Raw genomic sequence first — 13180 nt, forward strand, 5'->3', positions numbered from 1 at the left:
TCCAAAGAGCTCAGAAATCGCTCTATTCTGGGCCTTCCAGATTCAGGTTCCTGGAAAGACTGGTCCTGGGGCTTGCCCACCATCTTCCCAGTAATGAGTATAAACATGTCTATTTCTGTGCCTTGTTCATAATGTGTGTGAATGTTTCAATCTTGCCTCTCCATGTCCTCAACTAGCAACTATTTTGTATCTAAAACATTTGGCGGACTGGAGAACAGTTCTCCAGCCCATTGTGTCTGATCACTCCCCCCCCCCCCTCTCTCTCTCTCTCTCTCACACACACACACACACACACACACACACACACACACACACACACACGGATGTGGGCTCATTGCCCCTCTAGGGTCCCTGGCATGGTGAAGTGTATCCAAGTCCACCTGGCCTTCACCTCCAGTAACATTCCAGACTCCCTGAGACTCAATCTCATAAGACTTCTCTGTTTAGTTTAGTTCTGCCACCCAGGACCCACTCCCTCCTCTTGGGCATCTTATATACATCTCCCAAGGCACAGTCCACTTTCTCCTGCTAATAGGTGGCTCCTGGGCAGTGCAGGTCTTTGGGAGCCTTTCAAGCGAACAGCTTTGATCTTGGCTATAGGGAACCTCAGATAACCAACCCCCTTGGTTCTTCAGCCTGGGCAGTGGCCACCCTATCTAAAATACTCCTTTCTCAGTCATTTTTGAAGTTTGAAAGGCTGTGGAGGTAGGGAGAACGAGATGATCCTTCACAAAACCATTTCTATGCTTCCTAAATAGGCCCTCATCTTTTCTCAAATTTAAACAGAATTTTAAAGGGCAGCTCAAGGGTTAGTTTCAGCAACAACAAGCGTCTTCACCCGGTAAGAAAATTCAGCCGCCAGAAGGCGAAGCGACACGTCAGGATGCAATTCGTCCAAGTCGGCACCAGGTGTCGCTGTGGGCTCGTTGTCCCGACTACCCCCCAATTCCAAGAACCATTTTTTTCTCCCCCTTCCTTCTCTCTTCCTCTTACTCCCTCTCCCCCCTGGTTGGGCTTTGCCAACATATCAAGATGCGTTTCGCCAGCTTCCATCACTAACCTCCCGGAGGTCATCAAGCCAAATTTATGAGTGGCCGCTCCAGTCACGTGACTCTATTTAAGGCTCCCTTATTTGGGAAGAGCGCATAGGATAAAGAAAGAGATATCTCCACCTATAAATTGTGCACTTTGGAGAACAAAAAAAAAAAAAAAAACCCTCAACTTCAAAGAGTCACAAATCACCCTTAATCAAAAAGGGTGCAGAAATTTTTTTGGGCCCTCCCCGCCATGAGCTCCTACGTAGCCAATTCATTCTATAAGCAGAGCCCCAATATCCCTGCCTATACCATGCAAACTTGTGGGAACTATGGATCGGCCTCAGAGGTGCAGGCATCCAGGTACTGCTACGGCGGATTGGACTTAAGCATCACTTTCCCACCGCCTGCGCCTTCCAACTCTCTCCACGGGGTAGACATGGCTGCCAAGCCCCGGGCTCACCCCGACCGCCCCGCCTGCAGCGCCGCAGCTTCGGGACACGCTCTGGGCAGAGACGAAGCGGCTCCTCTGAACCCCGGGATGTACAATCAGAAGGCGGCTCGGCCGGCGCCGGAGGAGCGAGCTCAGAGCGGTGGGGAGATCAAAGAGGAGCAGGCGCAGACAGGGCCAGCCGCCGGACTGAGCCAGCCACCGGCCCCGCCACAGATTTACCCGTGGATGACCAAACTGCACATGAGCCACGGTAAACTTTAGGACTTCATTTTGCGCGCTCGGGTCCGCCTGGGTTTTATAGGCCATGCGGGGCAAATAAAGAAAAAAAAACCTGCGGCCATAAATTTTACGATCCAGGCATCAATGGCTCGTAAAACTGTCCACTAAAAGGCTTAGAGGCTGTGTGCGCCCAAATTTACGACGACATAATTGGATCATAGGAACAAAACGTGTATAAAAGGCAATATTCAATTTTTGGGGGAGAGGGAGGGAGTTAAAAAAATAGAGGGATGTGAAGGGTGAGGAGGGGCGCGAGGCTCCAGAGCGGGGATCCCCCCGCGGCTCCCACCCTCCCTCCCCTGCGGAGCCGGCTCGGCCCGGGGTGGGGGTGGCTCGGCGGCCGGAGGATTCCAGCGACTCGGGAGGGGCGGGAGGGGGGTCCCCGGTGCTCGGATCTCGAGGGTGCTTGTTGATCGGTCCGAGCCTGGGTCTCCCTCTTCCCCCCAGCCCCCTTCGGCCTCTCCGGCTGCGGAGTGCAGGCGGTGGTGGAAAGTTTCCTGCGGGGCCGGCGCGCGGGGCAGGCGGGCGGGCGGAGGCGCCGCTCTCCGGGGGAAGCTGGGCCCGGTCCGCCCGCCTGCGGCCCACCGGCCCCGGGGATGCCGCGCGCGCGCCTGTTTCCTCGCTCTCCGGCCGCGGGTGGGGGGGCCCGGGTGGGAACCTGGGGTGCTGCACGCTATTCACCCCTGCCTGGCTTGGGGGGATTTATGTTCCAGAGACGGATGGCAAGCGGTCCCGAACCAGTTACACGCGCTACCAGACCCTGGAACTCGAGAAAGAATTTCACTTTAACCGCTACCTCACTCGCCGGAGGCGCATAGAGATCGCCAACAACTTGTGTCTCAACGAGAGACAGATCAAGATCTGGTTCCAGAACCGCAGGATGAAGTGGAAGAAAGATTCCAAAATGAAAAGCAAAGAGGCTCTTTAAAGGAAGCGGGGAGGCCCGCAGAGAGCACCCCGGTGGGCTTCCGTCCTTGCGCCTTCCCTTCTCGGTTTTCCTCTTTCTAGATTTTTTGGGGCTGAGGCTCAGACCTCTAACACAAAAGCTCATTTCCCTGGCATTCTGCATCCCCACCGTCCCAGGGTTCCTCAGGGCCGCCTGCCCTGCCTGGCTCCCCTCAGCTTAGCTGGGTACCTGCCCCCCACCCCGCATGCTCTTTAGGGCTTGCCCAGAGGGCTGTGGGCACTGCAAGGCTCGGTTGGATGAATCTCAGCCTGGGCTGCCTCTTAAGCTAGGCTCCAACCCCTAGCTTGACCTGCCTGAGCTAAGGTGGGACCAGCCAGCTTCAGCCCTTCACTCCGACCTCCACCTCGCCCTCTTCTTTGTTTCTGTCTAGGCAGGCCAGGCCGCTGCAGGCTGGCGAGAGAGTGGCAGAGTCTATGGCAAGACTCGGGGTGCTTCCTAGTAACTACTAGCCTTTACAGCTACCAAATTCCGTCTTTACTTATTAATTAATAATTTGCATATGAAAGGGGGAGATGAGTGAAAATGGGCCCAGGGCTCTGGAGGTTGCTCTATAGTCTCCAAACCTACTCCGATCCCCAAAGCCTGTGAACCTCCCCAGCCTGGTCTGCTGCATGCCCTCTCAGGTTCACAGCCCCAGCCTGCTAGCTAACTCAACCGCTGGAGTCTTCTGCCCTTGGACTGCTGCAAGTGGTACTCGAGGTTCTTTGCTATCTCATAGTTCCTGCCATGACTTTCTTGTCCTCCTGTCCCATCGCAGTTGCCCAACTATTTATTGACTCCAGGTCCTTCCCGAAACTATATTTTGTCATATCAAATAAAGACAAAGAAAGAAAGGACAAAAGATGCAATGGCTTCCGTCTGTTTAGGGCATGTACTGGGTAAAAGTATCTAAACAGGCCGTGAGGTGTAGGTGAGGTTCATAGTCACCCCCTTTAAAAAGCAAGAAGAGAGGGGAAGACAGGTCTTTCCAGAGTCTTGGTTCCCCAAAGTGCCTCTGAGGAAAGATAAAGGCACCAGGGCCTCATGTACTGGCTTTTCTCATGCTGTGGTTGTCCAAGGCCTCTGCACCCCACTTCCATCTTGGCAGAATGAGGCTTCTAAGTTGTCTATAGTCTCTACACTAATATGTGTAATATGTGAACTATGTGTAAGAATCCGTCTCAGGCCCTTCTCTACTAGAACTGGGCTATCACTGACCTGCCTTCCTGGCACAGGAGGAGGGCTGAGTCCTCAGTCTAGGGGTACATTTGACTCCCCTAGAAGGAGTCCCCAGAGATAGTTGATACTGCCTAGTAAAAAGATCTGGGGAAGAGGAGTTGGCCTAGGTGTGAGGGCTGCTAGAGCTTTCTAATCATGGAATGGGTGAGTGCACAGAGAGTATCAGCGGTGTGTATCTTGCTGGTAGGAAACAGTGGGGCGCAGCTTTCCTGCCTTCTAGGGTCTAGGGCTATGCAGGAAAGTTAACTGGGAGAAGAGCTGCATAGACCAGTGCCCAAGGAGTCACGTCTGTTCGCTGTCATTTGTCTCAGTCTCCAAGATTTTGTGTGGAGGGGGAGGGTGGCCTATGGGGAGTGAAGGAGGGGGAAAACAGCTAGTCCAGGTGGTGTCTGGGGCTGGCCTAGGCCCTTGTTCTGCTCAGTTCCACTCCAGGCACCTCGGGTAGACTGAGGGAGGAAGCACTTTACAGGAGAAACAAATGTGGGAAGGGTCCATAAAACTTTACTGCATTTCCTCTCCTGCCTCCCACAACAAGGTAATTTCCTGGAGCCAAGCCCTGGCCCCCCATACTGATAGGGTGGGGTCTGAAGCTGGGCTAGGGGCTGTTCAGCAGCCAGGAGGGAAAAGGAGAAGGGGGAAGGGCAGGGAAAGTATTTATGATTATTAATGCTAGTACTCCTTGGATTTATTATTTATGATTATTAATGCTACCAATCCTTGGACTTATTAAAGGGCTGATTTTGCTGTATTCCACTGCCTAAGTTATCCTACTCTTCTGTCACTTTTTAGAAGACACAAGAGCCTGTCCTTACTGCATTCTTAGCACGTAGGAGGTCACAGCAAGTGTCTGAGGAGCTGGGACCACTAACACCCTTCCTTTCATTCTATGCTCAAGTCAGGTTAGGGAACCCTGCACAGCGCTGAAGTCCGCCCTCGACTTGCACCAGCAGGCAGCCTAGCCCTAACTCCTCCCTAAAATCTCCCTCCCTCTCTCTCTCTCTCTCTCTCTCTCTCTCTCTCTCTCCACTGAAATAAAATGTGTAATTTTCTTTAGGGAGTTTTTTTTAATTTTTTCTCCATGCTGAGTAAAACTATTGAGTGAGCGGCGAAGCGTGAAGAAGCACTGGCGTCTCTGATGGGTAACAGTTAAGTAAGAAAGAGGCTATGTGGCCTGCATTCACCCGCTCCACTCTCTCAGGCTCCCCAGGGGACAGAGCTGGGGGAGAACCAAAGGATTTTTCAGGGGGGATGGAGAGAATGTTGGTCAGACCCACCTGGCAAGGTGCACCAGCCCCACCCCACCTGGCCGGCCTCCTCCAGCAGGCTTGGGCCTCTCCTTCCCTGGAGGAACTGAGGGACTGGTTCAGCTTGGCCAGGCTTGGAGAAACCCAGCAGTGCCTGGCTCCCCTCACCCCTCACAGGAGCCCAGGCCCAGCCTTAGCTTCTGCAACAGCACCCAAAGCAGTAACCAAGTCAGAGGCCTTGGACCTTTCTCCCTTGCGCTGGGGTGGGTGAGACTAGACCCTTGGCTTCCTCTCTGAGCAAAAGCTTCTGCTTTGAGACTTTCCCACCAGCCTGACTCCTGGAATGATCGCCAAGCACCAGGGCTTGGTGTTGCTCTGGGGTGGTAAGTGGAGGTGCTTCAGGGTCTCAAAAGGAGACCATGGAGCCTGCTTCTCCATTTTTTTTTTTTTTTTGCCCTGGAACCCACCCACTTTGGTAGTGAGAAAGAAGGGGAAGTGTGACTTACCTTCCCGGGGGAGTGGGAAGAGGGGACACGACCCACTCTGAGCAATTAGAGGAGAGAGGAGGAAAAATTAGGAAGAAAAAAAATATCGTCTCGGACTTCGGAGCCGACAGGTCCTTATGGAAATAAGTAAGTAAATAAATAAATAAATAATGATCCACCCTCTCCCCCCTCCCCACCCTACAAGGGGGCGTGGGGGAGGGGCAAAGAAGCAGCACGAGGGCTTTTGAGTGTAACTGATCATTAGAGAAATAGGAATGGCTTCTATGTGAATTTAGGAGTTTGAAACTTTTGGAGGTTATTTATGTGAATGGCCCTAAGGCAAGCCCGTGAGTGGCTCTTGGGGGACCACGTGATGTCATTAAACCAAGTTTTATGGTGTAGGGAGAGCTGACAAACCCACAATATATTTACATCATATATAATCTTAACTGTCCAGCCACGCAGCTGCTGGTGAGGTTTAATGCTAGGACCGAGGGCCTGGCAGTTAGAGGGGATTACGGCGCTGGGGATGATGGTGAGAGAGGTTACATCTTCGCAAATGAATCCCAGGCGATCGCTGTAAGTTAATTCTCTTCCTCTCTTTCAGACCCTTTCTCCCATTTACCTAACTCCCTCCCCCACCTGAAAGAGGCAGTTCCCACTCACTAAGGGAAGGAAGGAAAGGCCTCCCCAGGCTTCCTCAGACAAGGGTGGGAGAAGAGAGGAAGCCCCGCTAGGAAGTAGGCAGATGGGAAAACTTGTCTCCCCAGACCTGGCCTCCCCTCCACAGCTTTTATACCCTCTGGCTACGAGTCAACAGAGGCAGAAAGAGGCCTTGGTTCCTTACTATTTTGCAAGGTCCTCCTGACCCTCTCTCCGTTGGGAAGCAAGCCAGTGGCAGAGACCTGGGAGTTTGGTATTTGCTGGAGTTTGCAAACCCTAAATACAAGTTCAAAGTGCCTCTGGGGTCCTCTGTTCTAAGGAGGGGCCAGTGTAGCTCTTGGACAGTGGCCAAGTGTCAGGAAGGCTGGAGGCTGGGAAGCAAGGTTTTGTGACTTCTGGGCCCACAGGCTGCTGCCTGGACTAGTCCCAAAGTCTCACCCCCAGGCTTGAATGGGCAGCAATCCCGGCTTCCAAAGTGTGGGCCTGAGTGTGTTGAGGCACCGTGTGCTGTACACTTTTCTATAACTCAAGCTTGCCCAGCCCTTGCCTTGTTAAAACTAGGCCCCTGGAGGCCTAGAGGTTTCTATTGAGTGTGGTGCAAAGTGTGTTGATTATGGGAGGCAATGTGTTTACTAGGCTGGGAAAGTGTCCCAGCCATGGAGAAAAGTGTGGCCCCTGGGGGCTGGAGCTAGCTGGGATCAAATTGGGCACAGTACCCTAAGGGCTTCCTTTAGGTTTCTAGGAAGGAGCACCAAAGACATAGGTGTGTGTCCCCTCCCTGCTGTGTGTCACTGGGAGCTGAGCCAGGAGAGTGACACCACGTGAACTCTTAGCCTCTCTGTGCTGGCTGTGAACACGGAGGTGTTCTTAGGCAGAGCTGAAGGACAAAGATTTAGGGGAAAGGGGATGAGGAACAGAGGGGGCAATGATCCAGAAAGGGGGACTCTAGAGTGAAAGGAGTGTGGACGCTGGCTTTGTGGAGAGGGGCGCCCAAGAGACTGTGCAGTAGAAAGGCTTCAAGCACAGACCTTGAGGAGGGTACAGCCCAAAGGCAGGGGGAGTCCAAGCCAAGCCCCAGGTTAACTCTAGCTAGCTCGCACCTGCGCACTCACAGGTGCCCAACTTGCAGGCCTTGGCACAGGACCTCCCCCCACCCCCACCTCTATTTTCCTGTGATCTCAGAGGAGTTTCTCCAGGAATTCATTCAAAAATTTAACTCTAGGTTTTCCCTTCCCCTTTGCCTACCCTCTTCAATTCTCTCCTCCCCACCAGTCAGATTTTGAGGGTTTCTGTAGCATCTCAGACCCAAGCCAAGCATCAGAGAGTTTCTGTTGGTCTAAATACCGACTCTTACCCTCTCTCAAGCCTCCTCAGGGACCTGGCTGAAAGTCAGAAGGTCTTTAACCAGGAATTTAGCCCTAATCAAAGCCGCACGCACTGCCAGCCCTCCCAGAACCCCTGCCCACCTCGGTAGGTCCCTTTCCTGCCTTTGGATGGAAGACTGGGTTGAGGGTATTGCTGTTTGACAGATTTACACAACATCTCTTGGGGCATTCACTCTTGAATACTTCTTCACCCCCTTTCCTGGTTTTTAGCCTCAAAAGTTCCACTTCAATAGCATTCTTTCTTCGTGCAATGATAGGTCCTGTCTCTCCTCACATAACTACCTTTGGTCTGGTCGGTTTTTTACCGTTTTGTTTCACCTGGAAACAGACAAACACGAAAGGGGGCTGAGAGTCTTGGTTTCCCCACCCTCTGGCCACGTTTGAGATGAGGCGGGGAGAGGGGGAGGGGATGGGCAAGCCACCAGATGCCAAGGTGCCCCAGCCAACCCAGAAAGCTTTCAATTTTGTTATGGGGTCTTTAACCCTAGAAGAGGCCGAGCAACCAATCAGGAATTTTCCAAGCAGGGGTCACATGCCCCCACCAACCAATCAGCAGAAAGTGCATGGGTCGGTCGTTGTCTGGATCTTCCCCCTCCACTCCTCTCCTTCCCTCCTCCCTCCCGGCCAACACCGCCTAGTTAAGGATCCTGGCAACCCCAAACTCAGGACAGAAGGGAAGAAGGAGCAATCCTGGGTAGATTGTAATCTCTGCCTTGGGTCTCTGAAGCCGTTCAGGGGGAGTTCTTGGCTTGTGTCTTTATAGCCAAGTTGTTAGAAGTGAGCCCCAGTTGTGCCAGGCCCTGACTTCCTTGGGTCATCAGCAGTAACATTGACTTGTCAGTGTGACCCTGTCCGGTTCTCTGGATTTTACAGAGGGGAACTCTGAATTAGGCCATGGAGCAAATATGGGTGGGTGTAACTCCGTCCATGATTTCAAATTCCTCTATCCACCTACCTTTCAGGGTTTTCTTTTCTCTGAGCCTAGGGATGACTGGAGGGGTGGCAATTAGAGGGGACCTCTTTTGATGTCCCTGTCTGGAAATGCTCCAGTACCCATGCACTTTTTCAAACTTCCTCCAGCATGGGTGGGAAAGGGAGCCAAAGTGGAAATTGGTTTTGAGCGTTGTGTTTGGTACCTCTAGTTTGTCAAATAATTTTGAATCAGTTAAGGAAAGGATTCTAGAAAACAGAAGTGGACACTAAGAATCAAGTTCCTCCTAGCCTTCTATATTAAACAGTTGATGGATTTGTTTAGGCAACTTCCCCTTATTTCCTTAAATAAGATGTAATAAAAGGGCTGAGAAGTATAGCTCAGTGGTCAAGGATGTGCTTAGTATACTCAAGGCCCTGGGTTCAAATATATAGACATACAACCCCTACCTCCACCACAACCACCATAGACTAGGCCTAGATGATGATCCTGTGTCCTGGCCTATATTAACTATTAAAAGACAGTCCCTGAAGGTGTGTGTTTCAGTGTTATGTTTACTTGTGTCAGGTCAGAATAAGGAATGAGGGAGCATCTGATGGCCCAACATCAAGGAAACTCCTGTTTTGTGGACACTTGGGCTGGGCCCCAAGGGAAGTCACTGGTAGGTCCAGATCCAGGTATTCTCTCTGTATTCCCATGTCCACGGCTTTGCTGGAGGTTAGTCTTCTGGTAGGGATCCCTGCCTCCCCTCCAGATCTCCTTCACTCCTTGAGCTAAAGACAGGAGTTCTCCTTGGGCCTCTAACCCTATCCTTTGGAAGCCTTAAGGATAGGATGTAAGAGTGGAGGAATGGCTTGATCTGAGCTGGGCTTTGTCAACACTGCCCTGCTTGTTTGTCTTCTGGGTAGGGCTGCTTTGAAGATAATGCCTTAGGCCAGGGGTAAAGATTAAGATGAGAAACCAGAAGCAGGACAACTATATTCAGAACTATTGAGTACCACTTCTCAATACCTCTAATGACACTACTCTGTTTTCCTCTTCTGCGTGTGTGTTAGGATGAAAGCACACATTCAGGTTACCCTAGTAGAGAATGTTGTAGCCTCAGGCTGGACTGCTTACACTGGGTTTACCAGCTCCTGGTATGAGCCAGGAGAGAAAGACTGGAGATTGGCTCTGCCTCCTCCCACCCCAAAGGCCCTATGAAGAGAGATTTCTCAGACTGCCTCAACCCCTCCTCATGTCCAAGTACACTGTCTCTCTTTGTCCTTCTATTAAGTGCTTTGGGCTGTTTATGAAAGGGAAATGCTGAAACATCCTTTCTCTACTCTTTAATTCAGTGTCATTTTGCTGGGAAGATAGCACTGCCACTCTGAATCTCCTCCAAGGTACAACTAGAACCCCAGAACCCTTGCCAGTGGAAAAGAAAGTATGGAATCAGAATGCCAAGCTACAGTTTTTGGGTTAAGGATCTAATAGAAGATGTGGCTATTAAAGGCCAATAAAGTTGATCCCTTCCCAACCGCTCCACTTTTACTGGGTTCTTGTTACCCTTAGTGGTGTGTCTGTTCTGATAAAATCTTGAGCTGTTTTGATGGGGTCCTAGGAGCCCCCCAAAAAAGATCACCAGGCAGAATCTGGGTCAAGGAACTGTAGCGATAGAAACCTCTTTGTTCTTGAGCCTTACAGAATCTTGGGATTCATCTCTGTCTCCCATTCCTAAAACTGAAGGTGCAAAGGGCTAAATGAGACCTCCCTCCTTCCCCACCCTTGTGTGTGTGTGTGTGTGTGTGTGTGTGTGTGTGTCCATCTAGCATAGCAAAGTTGGATTCAGGTTTTTTGGGACCACCTCCTTAACCCTAGAAGTTATCATGAAGTTGCATAGAAGGCTCTGGGCATACAGGGAAAGTGGTATAAGGATAAGGCTATCTTTTTACTTTTACCATGATTTGTAGATCTATAGGGACTGGATGGAATGTGTGAGCTCAGTTTCCTGTGATCCTTTCCTGTTGCACCATAGGTCTCAGGAAAAGGCTGGTGCTATCCTCCAAATACCTTTAGTTCTCCTGTCCATTAATACCAGGATATCTGACCATAGAGAAATATATTACATTGGGTCATGTTAGAATCAGAAGTGAGGGAGCATCTGATGGTGCATGCATAAAGGAAATTCATGTGCCTGTGGACACTTGGGCTGGGGCCAAAGCAAGCCTACTGGTAGGTCCAGATCCAGGAATTCTCTGTACCTCCATTTCCAAGGCTTTGCTCAGGGTTAGTTTTCTGGTGGAGTTCCACTGCCCCCTCCTCCTGATTTCCTTCCTTTCTTAAGCAAAGGGTAGGAACACACACACACACACACACACACACACACACACACACACACACACGGGCAATTATGGCTTGATAGAATTTAGAAGTCTGTGTTAGACATAGTAAACCAGCCTCCAATTCCCCATCCTTCCCTCCCATGTGATTCTTCCCATCAGCCCAGGCTGGAAACCATTTGTTCACCCCACTCCCACCCCTCAAAGCCTAGACAACCACTGAGTTTTCTTTCTTCTGCTCCTTCTGGAAAACTCAAGCCTTGAAGAGCCCCTAATGCTGGTGGCAGCCAGCCAGACTCTTGGTGACCCTCAGTGTCTTGTTGCTATGAATTGAGTTTTGTGAGGTTGGAGGGCCTTGGGAGACTAAGAAACTAGACCCTTATGTGATCCAGTCCCTTTTCCTGCTTTTCCAGGTTCAACATTCAAACCACTCAGGGCTGCTTCTTTGCTCTCAGACATTGAAGAAAAATGTCTTTTAGAAAATGTTTCTTTTTTCACTAGCAATGGATATGATCCCTTTTCCAACTTTCCAGTTGGAAAATCAGTGTGTGTGTGTGTGTGTGTGTGTGTGTGTGTGTGTGTGTGTGTTTTAAGGGTCAGGTCCCTCGTTTCAGATTGTGTCTCTTCTCCTCCCCTGGGTAGAGGAGGGGGCAGGTTTTATTGAGGGGCTTTTCCTGTTGGGAGCAGAGATGGGGTCATAAACACCTAGAGGCTGTTTTGATCTGTTGACTTCTCAGGAAGTGGCGTCTGAGATTCTGCTTTGTAAATCACTCTCTCCTAAACTGGCCTGCTAGATTGGATTGCACTTCTCCCAAGCACCTGAGGCCCCCTCCTTGCCTTTCTTTCCCAGTAAAAGGAGAAAAATAAAAGAACTTTCAGAGTACCCCAAGTCTTCTGCCCCCAATAAGAGAAAGGCCAGCTGGTGACTCCCCCAATCCTTAAAGTTACCAGTGTAAAAATCAAAACCATGAAAGCCTTCATGTTCCTTTGATAACCCAACCCCTTAATCACAGAGGAACTAACTTTGAAGGCAAACAGCCTGACACCACAGACCCTGTGCCTCCTGTGGCTGCTCCTCTTTCTGCAGCTGCTGTTTTCCTGTCCTTTTCCCAAGAACACAAACCCCTTCTTGACAAGGCGAAACTTTGGGATATAAGAGAGAAAGCTAAGTAGGAGTGAGGCATACAGAGACCTCCCCTGGGACCATAGCAATGGTGGAAACTCTATAGTCTCTGATGGAGTGAATGTTGGGGGTAGAAAACTCATAGCCTTCACACATCTCTCTCTACCAACATGTCCACACCAAATACATTTTGCTTAAATGGCTCCAGTTTGCAATGATAAGGAGCCTTTAGATACCAAAGACAACCCAACCCCTATCGTCCCTTCCTCATGGGCTGTGGAACTAGGAAGCCAAAGGAAAAGGAAGGGCCTACGTCCCCCTGAGTATGGGCTTCTCTTTCAGGGTCCCAGACATCAAGGCTCATACCCATTGCCAGTAAAATGTCCATGTATGTGGAAAGTGAAGCCATACATTATATAAATCCCTGGGTCCTCTCAATATTTACAAAGCTGCTTTGCCCTCATCCATTTCCCAGAAAAGTCTTGACACAGCAGAACATCCTCTCCATTTCTAGGACAGTGTCTTTACAGAGACCAGAGCACTTCCATAGTTGAACCCATGAAAATGTTTCTATAGACTCCTGTGTCTCTATCAGGATGTATGTTTCACCCCTCTTTCTTCCACATTTACATGCAGATTTATAGATCTTTAGATTTATAGATCTACAGTGAACATAACAATCCTCTGTCAGATTTGTATGTGCACATTGCCAATCTTTCTATAATGGTTGGAGGTATATGCTGGGATGGATTAGTATAGCTCTCTAAATCTCAATGAACATTTGGAAGTTTTCTTCCTCGGTTGGAAAGAACTATGCATGTGTAGTGTAGTCACTATTTTGAATTTTTTAACTCTGGATTTGTTCAAAATTCTTAACCCCTAAAATAGCTATATATGGAAGTTATGTACATATAGATATACATAGATATTACAGCTTTTCTGAAGGCTTAAAGTATTTGAGCACATGTTTAGAGTGTTTCATAGTGCTTATGGAGGGAGGTTGGGGCAAAGATCTAGAAAGATACTCTCTTACTCCTGAGTCTCTCTGACCTATAAAGATACCTAGTGAGTGGAGG

General features: G+C 50.1%; 2 protein-coding genes across 7 annotated transcripts in view; both read left to right on the forward strand.

Annotated features, from left to right (window-relative positions):
• Positions 1 to 13180, forward strand: part of Hoxc4 (homeobox C4) — a 64273-nt gene that overhangs the window by 40991 nt on the left and 10102 nt on the right. Inside the window, exon 1 of one of the 6 annotated variants that reach the window (XM_045152324.1) lies at positions 5295 to 5579. The exons of 4 other annotated variants lie outside the window; for them this stretch is intronic. The gene's annotated coding sequence lies outside the window, so the exon portion shown is untranslated. Of the gene's footprint in view, positions 1 to 5294; positions 5580 to 6141; positions 6261 to 13180 lie in introns of those variants that run through there. One more of the 6 variants, XM_045152327.1, reaches the window with a different exon arrangement.
• On the forward strand, positions 1204 to 3923 carry Hoxc5 (homeobox C5). The gene is made up of 2 exons (XM_004649918.2): positions 1204 to 1738; positions 2481 to 3923. Exons 1-2 carry the CDS (start codon positions 1288 to 1290, stop codon positions 2693 to 2695), a joined length of 666 nt encoding a protein of 221 aa, XP_004649975.1. The 5' UTR covers positions 1204 to 1287; the 3' UTR covers positions 2696 to 3923.

Source organism: Jaculus jaculus, chromosome 6 (genome assembly GCF_020740685.1).
Source record: "Jaculus jaculus isolate mJacJac1 chromosome 6, mJacJac1.mat.Y.cur, whole genome shotgun sequence".
Lineage (NCBI taxonomy): Eukaryota > Metazoa > Chordata > Mammalia > Rodentia > Dipodidae > Jaculus > Jaculus jaculus.